This window comes from Neodiprion lecontei, chromosome 3 (assembly GCF_021901455.1).
Source record: "Neodiprion lecontei isolate iyNeoLeco1 chromosome 3, iyNeoLeco1.1, whole genome shotgun sequence".
NCBI classification, from domain to species: Eukaryota; Metazoa; Arthropoda; class Insecta; order Hymenoptera; family Diprionidae; genus Neodiprion; species Neodiprion lecontei.
This window is the reverse complement of record NC_060262.1, coordinates 31,616,731-31,638,397: the sequence shown is the minus strand read 5'-3', so window position 1 is coordinate 31,638,397 and position 21,667 is coordinate 31,616,731. Positions and strand designations below refer to the sequence as shown.

The 21,667-nt window shown below is 42.8% G+C and overlaps 2 protein-coding genes across 15 annotated transcripts in view; both read right to left on the bottom strand.

The window, feature by feature from the left end:
- LOC107218166 (peripheral plasma membrane protein CASK) overlaps window positions 1-21,667 on the bottom strand; it is a 144,731-nt gene that overhangs the window by 74,895 nt on the left and 48,169 nt on the right. The window lies entirely within an intron of this gene.
- On the bottom strand, window positions 574-18,819 carry LOC124293631. Its single transcript, XM_046735159.1, has 3 exons — window positions 18,542-18,819; window positions 5,229-6,008; window positions 574-632 (listed from the first exon to the last, which is right to left on the bottom strand). The coding sequence occupies exons 2-3, from the start codon at window positions 5,694-5,696 to the stop codon at window positions 615-617; spliced, it is 486 nt and encodes a 161-aa protein (XP_046591115.1). The 5' UTR covers window positions 5,697-6,008; window positions 18,542-18,819; the 3' UTR covers window positions 574-614.

The window sequence follows — 21,667 nt, the reverse complement described above, 5'->3', positions numbered from 1 at the left end:
ATTATAAGATAAAGGATGTTGCGTGGACCGAGACGATAATCATTAACACTGAAAAAGCGTACAGCCACGCTCTCAAACAAAGTTACGCCTGGTTACCGTATTAACGGGAAAATTTCAATTGAGACGGAAATTATTTTGAACCGTAAGTCGTTAGGTAGCACAAGTTTACCGCAAATTCGTTACGCATATTACATGACGCAACGTTTTACAATGCGCATGCTTAGGGACAGAGAAATCGAGGTATGTGAGCAGAAATACCGGAATCATCCGTGTATATCGGAGTAAGACGACACGAAAAATATCAGAGATTTCGCGTGAAACAAAACTTTGTGCCTCTCTTTGTCGAGACGCGGTCAAAGGATCACGCCGCCCGCCCAGAATCGAGAGGTCGGATAATTAACATGAGAACTGCACGAACAATAGTAGATGTTAAAATGACCAGAATCTATTAAGAATTCATATCGAATCAGAGCAAATTGTATTTAAAACTAATTTTCTTTCCGTGATAAAAGTTTACATTGAAAGAAGGACACGGGTTGAGAAAGGTGATCCCGGTTTACGTGTGTAGTACGAGCCTCTTTCATCGAGTAAAAAGTTATCTAGCTCGAGGGGTTTCACGCTTTAAGACTTACCTGAAACAAAAAAAAATAAATAAATAAATAAAATAAAAGATAAAAAACGTATGCACAAAATTAGTTGGGCAGGCGGGATAGCAACTTTTAGTTCTGCCTTTCGAAAGACTTTTCGCATGGCAAAATTAGCGGATGGAGAAAAATGTCTGTGTATAAAATTCGAGGGAAGTTTCATGTTTCTCTCGGCCCTCGGCGCGGTCGCGCGATGCATTACCATATGCATATATACTTTTCCTCAACTTTTATAGGTTCCGAAATGAGATGCATTTCTAGTTTACTCAAGTACGCGTACAAACAGATATAGGAACTCTTTACACCGAGAAGGGAAAATACGGGACTCGCTCTCGCCGATTTCACTCGAGCTTCGCAATGCTTTGCAGAAAATCGCCCCCCCCACTTGCCGGAGATAACGAAAAAGTGCCGAAGCAAATTTTTCACTCGTATTTCTCCAGCTTCCGCTTACAACATTCTGATTTTAACTGAAACGCTGTTCTCTTCGTGCCCGTGCCTATATTAGTGGCATGATTCAAGCTCAAATGGATTACGATACGTTCCAGACCGTGTATGCGATAAACTGCAGCCTATAATACGATGTGCGGGACACCGGGAATCGATTGGTAATTCGCGGGGATACGTGAGTATCCAAAGTACGTGATATAGAGTTTGGATTGACCTGAGGATTGCGTATTCAGGTCAACGTGACCTCGTGCTCAATTTTCCGGGAGGAAAATCAACGAATTCAGCTTTCACATGGGTGAATATATAAATAGTTTCAGATGATTTTCCACCGGTAATTAAGCACGCGAGTTTGCTCTAGCTTTTTCATTTTTGTCCTATTCACCGCACTGAATAATTACGTGCCACCGGCTGCTCTTTCCCGTTTTTTGTCTCCAGGTTAAAAGTTCCACGAGACTACAAAGAATTTTACATGTGGAAAAATTCTTTTGAAATAAAAAAATATTCATCATTGCTTGAATATAACTCGTGAATTATTATATGTATCTAGATACGTGTGCAATTCATCAACAATACTAACCACTGATCCGTTTTTACCGTACCGATCATTTTCAAGGGTGCAATCTGTCACAGTAGCGTTTATGGTCATATGTGTATAATTAGCAGCGCTGCTCGATGGAAGTACATCTCTCTGTGTATGGGTTAATTCGAACTGTGAAACTACTGATGTTTCATAAAGCGTTAAGTTTCATCAGGCGATGCAGTCTCGTTATCCTGAACCAACAGATAAAGGTGGAAGGACTCGGTGCGCAGTCACCGATTTTGGATAGTGAGTGACTGATTATGGGGTCCTGCCGGAAATGCGAATTTCAGCAACCAAGCTGTACGTGCGACGTATCAATGATCGGAAATTCAGCAGACGTCTGCAGTCCGGAGTTCTGGTGGGTTAGACGCTTTGTACCGAGATTAAAGATGGCTGCGTTGAAAGGTGAAAGTGCACGCGAGGGTTACCAAGCGTCTCGGGATCACTCCATAGTCTATACAATCACCCTTGGGAATATGTTCACGGTAAATTTGCTAATTAAGGAAGTGCAAACGAAACTTCCTACACGGGGCTGATTTAAATGTAGACGACACTGATCCGCTAAGAATTTGTTACAATTAAACCGACTACAGTTGGCGCACTAGGGGCTCATTAAAGGTCGGAGAATCCCTCCGAGACAATTGGATTAAGAACGGAAAATCGCTTCGTTACTTCTGCAGTAACGGCATCAGGTTCGAATAAACTCAATGAAGAATTGACTCAGCTTCATGCCCGAATACACTCGAATATACAACGGAGACGAGAAATCGAGCCACCAAATTTACAATATCAACAGTCGACAGCTTATTTAGCTTTTCGATAGAATTTCGTCGGTCTTCTTTTCGACGTGAGATCCGAAAATAGACAAATTTTTCAAGTCTAAGACACGTCAGTTCAGAATATTCTCAAGCCTGTCAGAAATTCAGCAAAACCTTTGTCCTGTAAACGAACGTACTTGAAGCATAAATATTCGAGCGATTTCATCGACCGTCATAAGCAGGTGACACGATTAGCCAAGGAGTGATTATGCTAATATGTTCTTCAGTGTATGAATATAAGTCGGATGATGAGCACCCCTCAACGTACTTAGACCAGGCCTTTCTCCCTGCGTAGCTCGGCTCGCCTACGCCTGCACCGTTTTCAGGATTTAGTGAGAATTAAGAAAGCGGATGGAAAACTTGGCCCTAACGAAAGTTAGCTGTTGGATATCACTTTCTATACAAATAGCGTAATGCTTATTGAAACGAAAAATCTGTAGCAGATCTCCAACATTCGTTGAACATGATAAGTAAAAGGAATAAGTGAAATTAAATTTGGACTCTGTGGAACTAATTAACGAGATGGGAAAACACATATTTAGAGATATGGAGTAACGTAAACGTTTCGAATCTTATGTACGAGTACACTCAGCTGTAATATTGCTCAATAGTAATGCACCCAGTGCAAAAATTATTTTCTATAGGAATTGATGAACATTTTTAGGATCCTTCAAATTACTTTCTGTTGACATTTTTGTTTTTTGTTGAATCGTAATAGCTTTGTTGTACGGAATGAGAATTGCAATATTTTTTCAAGGAAATTCGGGGTTATGGGTAAACCACTTCATCAATGCTATCCAACCTCTCAATATTGTTACCTTGAAGGACCGAAATGGTGTAAAAACACTTGCGTAAATAGGTTTACAATTTCAATACTTTCTTCGAATGAAAAAAGTCGAACGAACTTCACCCTATACGGGTATCGGTATTATTCAACGATGGATGTTACACTCGGCATATATGTAGATACATAAAAAATATACGTAAGATGAAATAAACATGCCGTGGGGAATTTTTCCAACGCGTCAGTCGCTCACTCCACATGGAGAACGCGGTACATCCTCAAAGGTGTTTTCCTCCGGCTCAAAAGTCATTCAACAATTTGCATCATAAACATTCGCAGCTCATTCCCCAAGGAAGTTCCTTTCATGAGACGTTATAAATAATGCAACATTCATCAGTACCTCTTCCGGAAAGGTTTCATCGTCGCATATCGGCACGAACGACAAAACTGACGACAAGTGTCTCGTGGAATAGCTCTGCTTTTGAACAATTCTTACAGAAATTTCAAATTGTTAGCTTGTCAGGCGTTTTTTCGCAAAAAATAACAAAAATTCTCGAAAACCAGACAACAGCTGTATTCGAGATCCCAGACTTTCTCTCAAACGTTTTCTTCTTTCACTTTGGCACACTGTTTCATGTTCGTCAAGTGGTGTATTACAAAATGAGAATCGTGATTGCTGTTACACGTTAGCAAATGAATGTATACAAACATCCATATGTGCGTATATGTATTTTGGAAGAATATCTTACACACGAGGCCTCGATAACTCATTGTCGATAAAACCATGAAAGACTGCTGTTTTTACGAACATTGATGGTGCGAACTCGCGCGAAAAGAAAAGATTGAAAAGAAACCATGCTTAAGCTGGTCGGTTTGAAAAACTTGATTCAACAATCAGGTACCAATAACAATAATGATGATGATGATGATGACGATATGCGAAGAAAATATATCAGTAATTATTTGCAGAGATACATGCTGTTATACTGCAGGTGTAAATCAGTGCAATGAAAGGAATGAAAATACATTTAAAATATAGCCATACAGTTTGAGAAGAAATATTATGATTAGCTTCTTCATTTCGTGACAAGGACCGCAACGAGACGTTATATTCGTAATTTTGTGGTTTGATCTTTCTCGATTAGCAGACAGTCTCGAATATTTATGGTACTTCACTCGTGGCTGCCTCTCGAATTAGTCTTTCATCCCTGAGAGAGATTTTAATGAGAGTGTAAAGGTTCAAACGAAATTTGCCGTACTTACATCGATGGTCAAATTTTTGTGTAAAATAATTTCACGCGAGGGCAATCATGAATAAACCTCAAGTTCCCAATATTTTTCCTTAGCGCAAAAGTCCGTGAACCAAGAAAAAAAAGATTTGTATACATCATAAGATGTCACTCGAAATTCAAATACCGCAGCAACGTTTTTTGAACTGAACTTCGTGTCGTCGAGTGATAGCGAGGCATCGAAGTTTCTTTCAATTATCTATGGCTACCGTGATCTATCTGCATTCGCTTCGATAAAATAGGCTTTGCTCAGTTGTCGACTCGGCTCCCGAGCTGAAATTGGATTCAACAAAAGTCCGAAATAAATCTGTCTCACCAGGTTCCTACCTTCTGTACATCAGACAGCAAGAGTTTATCGTTAAGATGATACTGCGTGCCGGGATTTCAACCCCCACTCGAGACCTCAAAACCCTGCTCTCTCATTTCTTTCGGTGCTTCGATTTCCAATCACAATTTCTCACTCGCGTTGCGTATATATACGTACATACCTACGCATAGAGAGTTTCTTCCCCTGGTGTCCTTTCCCTTTCTTTCAGCTCGTAACTGCAGTGCAAAATGGAGAAGTGAGAAAAGAATCTAATCCGCCATAACAACGTCCGTAGAATAGTACCTAGTGTGAAGCTCGTACGAGGAGTGTGATGGAGGGGTGGAATGGGGGAGGCGTACCTTCATGTTCTGTCGACGATACTCTTGCACGTGGCCGAGGTAATACTTGTAGACGTGAGGTCGCAGCGATCTCCTTGTCTCTTCCCCGATCCATCGGTCAGGATGATCGAGCCCCGGAGGTCGCTGAGTCGTCGAGGGTGAGCTCCGAGCCAGCGAACGTCCCGGCGACCCAACGCACGATCCGGCCGGAGCAGAGTTGACGCTTGGCGACCTGGCGGCGGTCGGGGGGTGAGTGCGGTAGCGGAAGCTAGTGCGGGGCGAGACCCGCCCCTGAAGAACCGCTTGGTGGTTGCGATCCGAGTCGGCGAAGACACCCCCAAGGGCGTCGGGGGCTCCGCAGAGATGGAAGCTGGACGCGGGTCTGGCGCACAACCGGCAGACCGGCAGAGCTTGAGAATTCCAAGGATGATAACAGCACCCCGCCGACCTGACCAACCCGAACGGGTCCCTGGTCGCAGGGTGATTCATGGCGCAAGTCACATCGCACTTTACGAAAGTAGCGTCGAGGGTTTTCGCGGGGAAACGCTTGAATCACCGGTCGCCGCGTGTAACATTTTCTTTTTAACGATGCCAGCGCAGGTTTGATCGACGAAGCGCGGTTCTCTCGGTGGTTGCCAGGAGTTTCAAACACGTCGCCGATGATAGTCTTTACGGGAGGGTTTTTGCTGCAGGGTAACACTCCGCGGAACTCCGCTGGAAGCCTCATCAAGACTGGTTACTCGCGGCCGTTAATGGTGGGATGAGGCGTACCTAATCATTGTCGCAGGCAGAGGCGAGCGTCTGACACAAAATTTATCTACTACATGCGACCATCTAGGATCTCTACTGAATATCTAGAAACGTCTTAAATATCGAGGAAATACACTTTGTTTACAATCCGATGTGCATGCGCGCTGTAGGTTAGATGGTTAGATACTTCTATTTCATTCTATCGGATTGGAGGACGAACCCGAGAAACCGCCTTCGTTATTTTAATTATTTTTTTCCAGCCAAACCACTTGAGAGTTAGAAAAGAAAAAGAAAACGTCCAATCAGGTCTGAATTTAAAGTGAAACTCAGGCTCTGTACCACAAGTAACGCGTTCCCTTGTGAACGAACCGAGAGGCCGAGAAAAAGAGACGTGCGCAAATAAAGAGCGATAGACCAACACCTTGTGTGGGCCACTATCTAACCGAGAAGAATAAACGAAAATAAGAGAAATTGAAAGAGCCGCGTTAGTTTTGATTACCGAGAAAACGGTGAAAAGTTACGACTGCTGGGCGGCTTTTCCATTCACAGCTAAGAAACAGCCTCTTCGGCACAGTTTCGGATAGCCAAACATCTCTCGCGGCACATCGCCACCATATTTTCAATCGACGTCTAAGACACTGCATCGACCAACTAGACAAGCTACGGAACTTGTAGATACAACGATGCACAAAGAGAGCCAACTTTTTTCCAAGAACACGAAAACTGCTCTGTTGGCACGTGAAACTCTTATACTCTCCTCACTTTGCCCTTACGATCAGCCATCCGGCCGTTCTTCCACTTACAACCGCATATAAAACGGACTTGATGTATGAATTTCGATTTGTCCTACTTTGTTCAAAGCACTTGCCAGAGGGTGGGAAGAAAATTTAGGCCCAACTGTTAGAAAACTACGAAAATAAACTGAGCTTATTCACTAGTCAGTTTCTGTTCAATGACAAATCCACTCTATGCATTCAAAAAAAATATTTAGATTCAACAGCCAAATTTTCTGATGCAATTCGTGAATTTTAAGACGATTCTAAAATTGATCGAGTCATTTTGCGAAGAAAACAAACATTTTTTAGTACTGTCTGGGGAAAAGTTTAGAGCGCAACAATTCGAAGGGTTCTGTTGCAATTGCGAAACTGGATTAAATAATTTTTCAACTATTTTGATTGTAAAGATTATCGTTTTAATATGATTTATGCTACATGAATAACATTCAACGTCAAACAAGAACGCGGGAATTTTTCATTGTTTTGATGCACTGCGGTGAATAGGTCAAAAGATATTTTTTAAAAATATAGAAATTTTCGTATCTTTTGAGGTTCTGAGGTACCGATTAACCGAAAAAAGGGCGGCTACAAATCGATTACGAGAAAAAAAAAATTTGAGCCTGAAAATCGCTCAAATACAAACGCTTTTTAACTTTCGCAAAAATATTGTGCGATTCTCAAAAAGGCTAAAATAAATTTTTGCATGTGGTATATCAGCGTATTTTTTGAAAGTCACCGATTACAAACAGTCTCGACGTTGTATATATTCGAAAAAATTTGATAAAAAATGCGTCAACAAATTGATGTTAACAGATATGGAAAGACCTTTTTCTGAGTTCACATTTGTGTCCGTGCATGTGTGCACGTTAAACCAAGTGAACTGCCGTAGCAAACAATGTACCTGCACTGGGGAGCAAACATGCCGGTGCGTTGGCGCACAGGCACATTATTCCAGTTTGACAATCAACAAATTGAACGCTCGATCACGAAATGGTGCGTAGAGGAGTCGTCGGATTGATTAGTATTGTTGCCGTAGAGCTGCTGTAGTTTCAGTTGATCTCTTACAATTATGGCGAATATGAAGCACCTCAATTCAGTCGCGTGTAAATTAACGACTATGTGATTATTGGATGCGTAAACTTTGTCCGAGTACATATTATGTGTGTGCATTCGAGTGAGTACAGCGAGGAATATTATTGTCGTTGGAGAAAAATGCAGAGTCGTGAAAGTATGCGCTGAAAGAATCGAAGGAATCAAGAAAACCGCATTAAACATTTTGCGAGATATCACACGCCATCAGTTTCGTGTGGACGAGCTATTTTCAAGATATTCGGGGGGAAAAGAGAGAGCGATATGGCACTTCTATCTGCACGCCCCAAACTTTGGGCCATTAGAGATCGATCGTTTAGGGGCGGAAGATTTATTTTACGTTCATTAGAAATAATTCATCGCTGACGTTAAGTATTTTTAAACTAACCATATTTATGACGCGTGAGAATTACGCATATACCCACCTACAGCGTCTCGTTGGGGCAAAGAGAATTTATATCCAATTACGCGTCACCGTGGATGTTCAATAGAATGTTCCCGCTCTCATAAATATATTTAGAAATAGCGATTCAATAATTTCATTCAGACTATTATCGAAAATTAATCTTATACCACGTTACGAACAATTTTCAGTATCGAACTAATTTTTACCCCTTGCGTTCGTCAGACTCGCATGGAAAAAACTCTGGAAGCAAACAAGATGATTTGCATAACGAGATTAACCAGAAATGTCACAGGCAATTAAGCACAACTCGTTCGTATACATACGGACAAAAAATCCTGAAATGAAAAGCAGCGATCGCAGGGAAAAGCCATCTTGAACGTGTTCGAAAGTGGAAATAAATTTGACCGCCCTTAGGCGAGAGGAAATTGATGGACTGTCGAGTCAATGTATTATTTGTCCATTCGTTTGAACGAGACGAGTCATATAATGAAATGGCAAGACAGATGTTCCGCGAAAGGTCGTCGCTCGAAGAGAAAATCAATGCCTGGTGGAAGAGAACTACCCTTTTCTATCGGATTCTCTCGCAGTTAATACTTTATACGATACTTGGGGGACTTGACGTGCCCGATCTGCGTAAATTAAACTCACACTGATGTACCAGTGAGCTAAAGAAGGAAAAAGGTGCGTCAATTTAATCGCGGTTCGAAGAGACGCGGTCTTGTGCGTGGCTGTGAATACAAAGCAGAGCGAAGTGCTGTAATACGAGTACGTAGGTACAAGAGGTGACGATACTTCAAAGGAAGCAAGTGGTTCTTCGTTCCTTTACGTGTGAAAATGTATCGCACGTTGTTGAAATTCGTCTCATCCCCGAGTCCCTTTCTCTAGCTAACTATTCTGGTACAAACGTGTGCTGTGTAGCTCCTGCCGTACACCGAATTCTCTCTGAAGTCGGGCAATACTAGAATTCCGAGCTGCAAAATCGGCATTGGAAAGTTGCCCAGGAGCATCGTTCCGTCAATGAATATTAAGGGGACATGGACAGTTCACCGTTCGCATGGATACCGCGAAAAAAGTGTCCGCTCAAGGTTTGATCGATGAGGAACTCCGCGGAGTATCATCTCCGCAATTTTTCAAGTATATTCACCATCGGCTGTATCTGTCACGAAAAATATTAGGTACCGGCGCCACATTGCAGTCTCAAATTGACACCAGCAAAATGCTTTTTTCCGTTGTCACTAGCATCTGCCAGTTTCTGTTTTTCAGCACATATCTGTTAATTATTTGTCTATCGTTTAAGATGTTTCAATACAAGGTTTGTCAAATTCACATAGCGATTTTTTTCGAAAAATCATTCGACCTTGGCTAATAAACCTCAATTTTGTTATTCTCACACTGTTATTGAATAATCAAGCCTATATTTCGCGACGGTGGATCCCGTGGCCAGGGTTAATTTCGGGAGCCCCGTGTGGTCGGTCAATGTTTGGTTAATAAATAATTTAGGGGAGATGGTTTAATGAGGAAACTCCAGTGAGCCAGGGGCAGATGCAGGACTTAAATCTGAAAATAAATCGGGCAGGCACCCAGTATTCCGGGATGGCATTGATTAATCACGGTTTATAGAGAGACATTCTCGGCACTTTTCGTCATTCGAAATCCAGTGGCTCATTTCGCGACTGATGTGAAAGCAAAGTGTAGCAGGTATGAATGTACGTAGATACGTACATATATTTATGTATCCGCGCCCTGCAGCGAACCGAGCGTACCAAAACCCTCCTTTTACCTGGGGATGAACGTATAATTAATCGTTCGTTTGACACAGTCTGGCGTATCGGTGATAAGCGAAGAGAGTTGTTAGGGTATTTTTACCGGCGCCGTCACGTTTCGACGAGTTCTCCACACCGCGACGAAATTTTCCTTTAGACTCACACACATATTTCATTCCACAGCCGTACGCCTCTCTTAATTCGCACAAGCTACCTTCTGTGATAAATTTCATCCACAAAGCATGCGCCGCGCCTACGTTCAATTTCCCCATAAACCATGAGGTAACGTGTAATACGCACAAAATTCACGGTAATCCGGACATAAGAAAGTTTTAACAGCGCAATTTGCATATTCTTTTATGTTCGCTACTTTTGAGCTTGACTGCCGATCGTTAGACACACCTCAATTTCAACGCTCTAGTATTTTTCAAGCAAGCCACAAAAGTGCTAGGAAGATAACTCCCGGGATAATTGGTTCCACTATGCGATCGTCTCGTTATGGGCTACGTCAATATAGGTATTCGGGTTTCTCTCAGAGTATCTCAATTCTCGTTTTCTAATTATCTACCAGGAAGCTTGTTGCGTGCGTAATATCGGGCGCTGCAAACTAGTTGAGCAGGATTATGGCTGAAGACACGCACTACCCATTTATTCCGATACTCTACATCCAATTTTAATGTGTTAATTACGGCCCAGTCAAGTCGAATCGTACGTCGAAAAATTTTACTTCAGTTTTCGGGATGAGTTCAGTGTCCAAGTTGCATTTGCACACGGATAACGATTGATTTTCGGTCTTGAGAATCTCGACCTGAGCTGCAAACAGTGCCGAGTATTATTTCAGCCCGTCAGAATTACTTCGCGACCGGAGATCTCCTAGCGTCATTAAACGTGAGCATCCTTGTTCATATAGGAGGTTTAACGATCCGGCAGAATGACGATCGCATAGTTCGCTCAACCATACCGTCTAAAAATTTTCTCATAGACGTTATATACAGTGAACAGAAAATTCATATGAAATATTTTCGAAAGGTTTCGCTGGTGTTTATAAGGTTTGAGGACGGCCATCAAAATTTACAGCGATGGTAACAGTTTCGGCACGCGTTCCCGTTATCGGTGAGTTTTAACGCTCGCGAGGGTTTGATGGTCGTCATTCAACTTCCACCGCCTGACTTTGCATTTTCCGATCCGGACTCGTTGGCAGGCGAAAAATAGCCACCGATTTTTTCCACATTATAAAGCGGAAGGCTGCATAAAAATTTCCGAATCAATCTCCGCACCCTTCATCTTCCGCTATGCATTTTTGAACTTGCGCTAGTAGAAGACACGCCCCTTGAAGAAGAAAACTTTAACGTGGGGGATTCAAGCGGCAGTCGTCATAGACAAAGAAAGGTGTTCAGGGAGTCCATAGCTTTGCAGTAAAGATCTTTCAGACCGAATCCGTTTTGAGAATGGGAGCGAGCTTCCGAACGGACGGCTTCAAGGCATGGAAAACCGGGTGGTCGGGGGCCCGATGGGGTGAGCGTAGACGAGTATTGAATAATGATTCGAGGCGGAAGACGTGCTGCACGTGCCGACTGAATTTCGGACGAGTTTTGGGGAAAATTATTGTTCAAGTCCTGGCTGGGACAGAGTCGCAGAATCAAATGCCAAAAGCAGATTAGATACGACACTGAAATCTACTAATTGCCTTCGTGAACGTTTCGCAGGTGATTGAAAATGCTCGCGTGGTTATTGTTGCCTTCAACATCTCCGATCTGCACCCTTGTCTTTTGCGAATCAGGAGAAATGAAGGAAGATTAAAAGTTCCCGATACCTACAGCCGAGGAGGAAAAGAGATATATGAAGAGGTAGCGAATAGTACTGCCTGAAGATGAATAACCAACCACTGAAAAATCATACACTCCGATACAAGCGTGGATGCAAGACTTGCGGAGTATAATGGGACTCCTTAATCTCAGCCACACTATCAACACGATAAGAGGTGGTTTACCAATATGCTAGCTCAGTGCTGGAAAAAAAAGCCCGTCGGAAGTGGAGAAGTAATGAAAAAGTGTTTAGTTCGATATCCGAAGGTAATATGTTACAGACAATGATCGGACCAAATCAAACCGGTGAGTTTCAATGCGGGTAAGGTAAATAAGTCGTTGTTTGCATCAACCAACATTTCACGTTATTTCAACTGAATATTTGCTTTACCCCGCCGAAGGCTGCATCATCACTTGGTTTAATTCGACTTTTTTCGGTGGTTCGTCAACATGGTTGTTTGCAAAGGTACGAATAATTTGGACCTGGTTAAAAAAGCATAAAGTACTCGGCCTCAGGTTCTTCGGGAACCTCACTTGACCACCCCGCCTACGTGCGACACTTTTTCACGGCCTATTCAGCAGTTAAGATGTCCATATAATTTATGTTAACGCTTCGAGAAACCCATTAAGATTGCGAGGTTTCACAAAAAAATTAGAATTGCGCTACTAAGTTATGCAGCAGATTATTACATCACAAACCTCTTTATAATGTCGTTATGGCACGTCCTTGAGATCAAGATGAAAAAGAACCATTACAACACAACTGCCATTCTTCCAACTGCCATTAACAATCTGCAATTCCGCCGGAGAGTTAATTACCTTGTAATGGGTTGGTAGAAGAGTCTTTGAGTTATGAAATGCAATGAGAAAACTTGCATCTTTGGAAGGGTTCTGCTTGGAAACAGGTAGTTGGAAAAAGTCGATTTAGTAGAGCATAAGATATTACCGATTTTTCTGAATATTGAAAAATTAACGAGTCGAACGGATAAGAAGCAAAATGGCTGTTCCAGTCAAAGAAATGAGCATGACTCGCGATGTTTCGAAATTTTGATTTTCTTTGTTCGGTCTCATGTACTTGACTCGCCGCTATTTTAATCAACGTGAAGAATAACGCCATTATTTCGATTTAAACTTCACTCAGTACGAACGGACAATGAAGTTGATAAGTGCGAACATTCTTCTTCGTACACCCCGTACATTTTCCGATTACTCAAGCCAACGAGGGCTGCAGCGAAGCGAGAGGCGGCGAGGGCAAGGAGAAGAAGAGGGAGGTTTGGTCGTGGGAAGCTGGGCAGTTTGCCATGAAGTGACTCGCCATGCGCTGAGCTATAAGGGGTAAGCGGTAAAAAATAAAAAGCAGGAAGTAAAAAGTAGAGGGCGAGCGGGGAATGATACAGGAAGGAGAAGAGTCGAAGAGCAACGACCAAAGCTCAAGGACTAAGGACGCCGGCCTGCAAAGGATATCTTATACATATAGGTAGAAGTATTTGAGCGGACTTCTTTGGAACTTTACATCCGCTATTCTCCCCAGCAGGTTTTCTTATTCCGATTCACTATTTTTTTCGTATGTGTCCTTTACATCCGATATACGCCTATACTTCAAGAGCAGAAGCAAGGGAGTGGAATTGGCAGTGTTTCAACAGCATCGAATGTTTTTATTTGTACTTATTTTTCAAAGTTTTTCAACTCGATAGAATACAACTGTCTGTACGATCGCTTTTAAAATAGTTTTTTCTTCGTGAAATTCAATTAAGGGCGAATCCTAATTTCTACGACTCCGCATGACTGTTGATTCCGCAAAATTTGGTGACACATTTCATCTCGTAACTGACCGCGTAGATATGTTTATCTGAAGCTATCGATACAATTTCTAGAGCGCTGCTAATGTGAAAGTATAAGTAACGTGTAATAAATTCTGTTACACAAGGTTAAAATATGAAAATAAGGTAGAAGGAGATTCTGTTTGAGAGTAAAAACGAAGGTCTCTGCAGCAGAGCGTCGAGAGTTGTTACTATTTAACTAGAAACGTTGTATTCTGATTGGAGAAACAGTTTCAATTCCACGGTGAACGGTAGACCTATCTCATTCCAGGAGTAGCGAAATTTGTTCTAACACACGACATTTCGGTTTTTCCTCCCTATTTGGTGTACCCCATTGTACAGCTGGTAACAAGATATCCGTATGGAAATATTTCGGATAATCAATCGAAGATTTCACATTACCGATCGAGCCGATTGATATTAACGCCGAGTGGAGACGTATCATCGTGAGGCTGTTATTGCACGGAGGGCTTTTGTAGCTGACGTTAAGTACGCAGAAATGATATTTTGGGACGCGGAAATCGCGGGGAAAATATACGGGGTGAAAGGTGACGGAGAGGCGGAGGACGAAGAGGTCAGAGGGTGAAAGAACAGGGCTGTGCGTAGCATCAAGGGTAGAAATGGCAATGTTTCCAACGCCGTGGAAGCAGCTGGTGGAATATGAAATTCGCAGCAGCCCAGGGTCCTGGCATCGTCTATATGGATTCGCCAGCGACGGGTGATTTCGCAGCAAATCGTGTCCACGGTTAAGAATCAATATCCACCTACCTCCACCTAGCTTGTGACGGGATCCAAATTACTGAGGTGATGGAAAAGCTACAAGAACACTAATTGACCTCTCCAAAGTTATACTTTCCCATGATATTTCGGAATTCGTCGCCGAGTGCAATTTGCACTTCTGTAGGTAAATTTTTTAACTCGATCTGTTTCGGAACTGTACCACAATTTCCTACGAATATCGTAATCCAATTCAGCCAGTACGACTCTCTACGGTGTCGGAATTCAAGTCTGTTTTTCGGGAACAAAATTTTTGAAGAGAAATACATTTATGTGACTACCCCCATCACATGTGGAGGGTTACGCGCTTGGTCGAATTTCACAATATTTACCGAGTCAATAATTTAATCGATTGTTTTCACCGCACTATATTTGAGTTTACTGCTGAAAGGCTGATTTATGATGTGGAACAACACGGAGGTTTCTACAGCCAATATGAGCTGTGTTGTACCAACGAATGAAGTTTCCGCACCTATACGGTTAGCGAAATACGTGCGAAATCTTGCTAATCACATCCATCCACTAAGCAAAGCTTACCACAGCCTACACTCAAGTTGGTTTCTTGTTAATTGGTATAATACAATCCCAGGAACGTTTTGAAGCAAACACCCACTTGACCGGGATACACGTACACAGTCTACGTAGTGCATAAAAAAGGGTGAGAATGAAAACAGTGAAAAAAAGTTTGAAAGCCGACCAGGAACTGTTTTTGGAGTCAATTTTAAAGCATGCTTAATTCCTGGTTTCCATTGAATCAGCGTGAACCTAAGACCGTAATGCAGATAAGATGCTAGTCCGTGGTTTATAAATAACTTTACATTTGCTTCCGTTCAATTTCTCAGAGCCGCACTCAAGACCAGCCGTTACCTAGGTTCGTGATTCATATAAATGGGGAGATTTTTCCAACCCGCCTTTCAGAAAATCATTAATAATGCATCCTCCGGCCATAAGGATTCTTACTACTTTTGCTGGAACCAATATGCGTCGAGGCGACTGCGTGTGTCGCGACGTTGCGGACTTGCCCGAAATCTGGACAAACTTTGGAAATTTAAATCACGTTTCTTGGCCACACTGCAAGCACCACTTCCGCGATGCGTTCTGATATTCGCGACACTGCAACTAAGTGGCTTTTCCTACTGCCACTAAACTTTTAACGATACTAAATGGACAATCATTGCTTTATTTTACGGGAAACATTATTGTGAGTACAAGACTTTCGTTTCAAATCTTTACGACTCGTTCTTTACGTTTCAAAGGTACAGTAGAGGCTCGCTACTTCCTAGTTACAGCCGCCTATAGTCACCCTTTTCTGAAAAAATCTACTCCGCAGCGTATGGAATACTCGGAGAAAGTGTCCACGTTCACGCTCGCCTGGATAAATTCAGCATAATGTTATGCTGGTGAAAAAGCATTTGGCTAAATCGAAAGTTTAACGACTCTATTTAGATAGCCTGTCTGCGCGAGACTTGATAAGAACACGTCTCAGGTTCAGTTTCAGTTGATTATTTGAGAAATTGGAACCAAGGTTGGGAAGATGGAGAGGACCAAGAATTGCTTGAAAAAATCCCAACGAGTTTTGAGCAGCTCAAATGACAAGCCGCGATCTTTTTTGTCTGCTGCTGACTAACTAAAGAAGTGCCTGATCATCGTCACAAAGGTTGAAAAAAAAAAAACAAGGAGTAAGAAGCCCTGCGTACTTTGAGAGCATCCTTACGGCAATAAACGTGCGTCTGGTGATTACGAGGCGGCTGGCTGACAAGAGAGGCTTGAAATGTTTGATTGTGAGCGTTGGCGCGATGAAAAATCGAAAACAGACTGGTAGGTAGGAGAGCCGCGATATGAGAGAAGGCAGAGACAGGTGGTACGTACATTTTTATGCACGGGCTCAGAGACAAAGCAGCCCGATGACAAAACATGCAACGTTTCAATGCTCGTCGAGGGAAACACACGAAGTAATATCGTCGACGGTACCATCGCAATGCCCCGAGGCCCAGAAGAAGTCCGGAAGTCCCGAAGCTCGAGCCTCCGAGGATTCTCTTAATTCGGCATCCGCGAATCTCGCGCGAGTTATACAAGTTTCGCGTTTCATTATCTCCCTCATAATTCCCCGTTCACCCTAAACGACTCCTGTCGTCTAATTCGGCCCGACAATATTACCGACTATAAATTATTGGTGTAAACCTAGGTAGTTAGGCGTATTCGTAGTTGGAGTCGCCAAATACGATGAAAAATATTTATGGTCATTCGGCATGGATTATTATTCCGCTACTTTCCAGGTCACGGTATATAAAACGTGTTGTGGCAGGAATCGAAGCAGCTACGCGATTGCTTTTTAAACCCTGAGCATTCATCGTCGAAATACCAGCCCCTCGAGGGTTCCGAGTTTGAACAAGATTAAATGAAGCGAACAGGAAATCTTTCAGCAGTTTGAGATGTGCCAAATCGAAATATACGGGTTGATCATCGCGGCGGTTTTTGCAGTCGCGTGAAAGGTTTCCAGAAATTTTCGGTAAATGTTGAAAAGATTCTTCCTAGTTGGAACGAAGAATGTGAACGTTTTAATCAGCGCATTTCATTTAAATTGCGAGTAATCAGTGAATCCCGAATGTACGAGTATCGACCTCGTCGACCTCGAGTGTCATGCATACTTTGCCGTTGATTGTAGCACAAAAAAGCCTCGCTCTCTATAGGCTCTGTAAATTGTCCGAGTCAGAGGGTCAGGCTTAAGAAGGAGCGAGTATAGTCTATAAGAGATCTCACCTCTGCTCGACTTTCGGCCGAGTTATAACGGGGAGAGAAACAATTTGGCACGTACGAAAGTGCGAGGGCGACGACGCAGAAGTCGCAAACAGGGGAGGCTGGCGGCGGATAGCGTCGTCCTTCCACCATCCCATAGTTTCAGCTCATTCGTCTGTTTCCAGCGAAACCAGCTGTACCAAATTCAATCAATGCGCGAGCGCGCGGCCTGCGATCAACCGGGTTTGCGAGTGTGCGTGCGCGCGCCAGCGTCTGTAGGTGAAAGGAGTCTACCGGTGTTTGTACATCGTGGACACGCGTACACGCCTTTCAGCTTGTAGTACAGAAACGAATATCCATGCACATCATCCCGCGCTACAGCTTTGTATTCATTGATTGTTCTCGTGCCCGTCATTTAACCCAAGCGAATATCATTCGCTTCGAAGCTTGTGTAAAAGGAATTATAATGTACGTTCAGGGGCGAAATACGAAGTTGTAATGAATATCGATGATCCGCGAGAGTTGAAAGGAACAGGATGAAGTTGATGCACCGTGAAAGAGACCTACGGGCCTCAAATAATCCGGGCCTTGATCTTGTACAGATTTCCAATTGAACCGTTAAGGAGTAAACGGCCCCATTCACGCGTCCATTTCTCGTCCCTCTAAATCCCATTTACAACTAGTCTGCAGATTCAAGTTTCGTCGTCGTTGATCGGAATCTCTCAACGAAATGATTCCGTACCCTGGAACCACGTCAAGGCACAATTGTACGTATAAAATCTGCCGTGACCTTCAAGAGTGATTGCGAAAATATCGGGAGAGAAAATTTCATCCCTCTAAGAGTGAATCTGACATCAGTAAATGGCATCTACTGTATCTGCATAAAACAGGCAAATAGTAAGTTTCCGAATGCTAAGGCACCGCGAATGTTGCTTTGAAGAGTTAACTGACAACATGACTCGAGGTTTCCTGAACACCCGCCACGTTGCGCGGGAACACGATGGCTAGTAAGAGGTCAGGTTTTCGCAAACCCGTGGCTCCGCAAGGCTCTACACCCGGGCGGCAGCACCGGTAAGAAGAGCTTCGACTCGAGACAGAGCTCCACTGCAGGGTGCCTGGAAGGTGCCGCTTTCGCGCCACCCGCAGTGTCGACAACCTGCCGGTCAACTTCACGCACTTTCAAACCAGTAGCCGACATGCACACAGGACTGCCAGTTACGGTTCATCCCTTGTAATTATTCCATCTGTTTTCTTCAGTTTAGCCCATTATTTATTTCGTAGATTATAATGTTTCACCTACTTATTGGTTTACTTTGAAGTTTTTTTTTTTATTATTCTCTGGTTCGACTTAAAACATGTACAACAAGAGTTACGCCGACGAAGAACAAAGTTTCGAAATTAGATCCACCTACAAGAACCAAGATGAGAAGACAGCAATCAGGGAATCCTTAAGCAGGCGTAGTAGTTAAGGGTCGGATGAGACCGGGTCAGGTTAGGTTAGGGTATGCGAGATGGGGGTTGGGCCGTGTTGATCACGTTGGACGAGAAGGGGTCTTAGCGCCGAGGCGGGATGCGAAACTTGACGTAGCCGGCAATAGGTACGTGAGGATCCAGACCCTTGATAAAGAACCGTACGCTTCAACGCGACGCGACCCCAGGGCGACGGCCAGGGTGACGGACGCGTAGCGTCGCTCGCGATCCACGCTCTGCGGCACACTAGCTAGATGCCCTGGCGCCCGCGGCACCCCCACCCCCACCCTTGCGATTCGCCGCTCACCCCCGCATCCACCTCCTCCGCCTCCACCACCACCACCACCACCACCACCGCCTCCGCCTCCGCCTCACTTCCGTCCTTCGTCCGCGCCACTTCCATTCCCGCATCGGTCCCGCCCGGAACTAACGTCCCGCACACCCGGCCAAATGCCCACCCTACCGCTACGTTTTTCGCCGCCACCTTGCAACCTCCCGTGACTTAAAACTGCCATGTCGTTACTCTCCTCCGTTTTCACGATGCTAAAACCCTGCTGGTGTACACTGGGGTGGAACGGATAATGGGAATGCAGACTGAGGGATTTTGGCCGGTGCTCAGGGTCCTGCTCGCCCGAAGTCTTCGAGATACCCGGAAGCATTTCTGTAAATTCATTTCCACTAAAACAAAAACGCTGGAAATAGTTTCACGGGATTATGATAGGTATACCGAGAAGGCGTTTCTTTTTTCAACTCTTTGCCCCTAGGATATTTTACAAAGTTGACATCAGGGCCAAGACCCTAATTTGTTGGTAATCGTTTAGTACAACGTATGCCATTGTTTGTTTTGTCGAATATCCGTGTAATTAAACAAGTTTGCAAAACGACGTCCGTTTCGGTCAGTCCTCTGTTTTTATCTGCGAACGTGTAAAAGATTTTCTACCGTAGTATGACATTCCAGTTTTTTTCGTCTTTTTCTAACAAGACTCGTATCGTAAGTCCGGCTATAGATAGACTCAACGTAAAACAAAAAAGGACCTTCTTCGTCATACAAAAGAATTGCACACAGCGAATGGTCACGATCAAAAATCTACTCTGGGATCCAAAAACTTGAAATAACCTCGTCGAAAGTCTAGTTGCAGCTTTTCACTCTTTGAAATCTTTTTGGCAAAATCGATTCCTTTCAAATCACCTCAGTACGCGTATCAATATACGGCGCTTCAATGATTGTTATTCGTCAACGGCTACTTTACCCGAAAATCAGCTCAAACCCAAATCAAATCCGACGAAACCGTGGCCTAACCGCAAACGTGCGGAGGCCCGGAAGACAACTGGTCGATCAACACTCACGTATAATCTGAATAATGCGATCATTGATCAAAGGCTTAAGCATGCAGCGAAGGGTCGTGCAGGTTAATCACTTCTGCGACCTCAGTGGTTTATTAGTAATACTCCTGTAATCGATTCGACCCAGACGTTTCGAGCGGCGTCACCGAGCTAATGAACACTGAGCAGCACCCTTATCCATAAAATTGAGTATATAATCCAAATAGCATCGGAAAATCCATGCCAAATCAAAAATCTAGTTTCATGTAACAATTCAAGCGATGCTGCCTGAGGTTGAAAAAGAGAACACAGGTCTGCTAAAAAATCCTCCTTCGAACAAAAGTATTATAAATATGAAGGTTTCAATGTGCCAAATCTATATCTGTTTTCCGTTTTTTTTCTATCACTGTATGTATTATATCATATGATTTTTTCATACTATTCAAAATTTATAATTTGCAGTGTTTTATTTTTGCATTCACACTACTTTCATGTATTTGAATAGTATTTGTACAATGTACATACACACCCAGTTCGAACTTATGGAAAGAGGAAGAAAGTTATCTCCTAACGCTGTTTCCACACCAATGCATGCCCTTCCGCAGTTCTCGTCGTGAATTCATGTCGCGTAGAACGAATATATAAAAAAACTAGAAAATAACTCGAATTATACTAATATATAAATTTTCTGATGATTTTAATATTTCATCATTTGAATTGGATAACTTTTTTGTATAAATAATGTTGCTATGATTAGTGTTTGGTGATAATTTGTAAACAAAAATATCGCATCTTTACAGGGGAGTAAAATCAAAACCATTTTATTATTAACTCCAATGAAAAAATTCTAAAATGGTCTTGAAACTGTAAACAATAAAGCGCTCAAACTCAAATTGCTTAAAGTCTTTTCATTTTTTTTTAAACAAAAACTGCTAAAAATCGGTATGCTTTAGACCGTCCAAGCTGTACACCCACCCCTCTTAAAAAAAAAAAACATTACATGCAAGGTATATATGGTAAATATTTTTGATTACTATATTTTGATTCAGGAAACTCAACTCTATTACAATCATACATAACAATAAGAAGAAAGAAATGAAATTTTTTGTTTTTGTAGACCAGTGTAATCAGACTAACGAACTCCTCAAAATCAAGCGACGAAGAAACGAGTAGGTTTCTGTAATGATCGGAAAGTTGAGTACATACCCTCAATTCCAGCTCGAAGCTGCAAGTAATCCATTTATTAAAGCTTGTCTGCTCGACAAGTCAGTTGAGTGGTAAAATCCAGTTCGTAAACGATCGGCCAATAATACCCACCTCACCGTAACCGTAAAGTTAATTTCTCTCGAGTGTGCTCGATGCAACAAGTGCAGTCTGTCAGCAGGCAATCATTGGTTCGGATATCAATCCTTCTGCTATTACAACCAGTCGAAAACAAGCTCTATAATAGGAGGGGGGTACAGAAGTTAGAGAGACGATACAGGAGTGAACTTTTACCGCGAACAACTTGTTTGAGAAACTATCGCTTAACCCCATCATACGGAGATGTTGCAATATTGTCAATAATTCAGTCGTTGTGAAAATTACGGGGCACGATAAGAATGAACTAATTAGTGCTTTACTCACTAATGCCGAGGCATGTGAAGTCCGTACGAAATCTTGGATTTTTGTACTTTTATGTTCCCGAGTCAAGACGACTTAACAGTTTGGTGCTTTCGGACTCAGACCGCAGTTTATTTAAATGA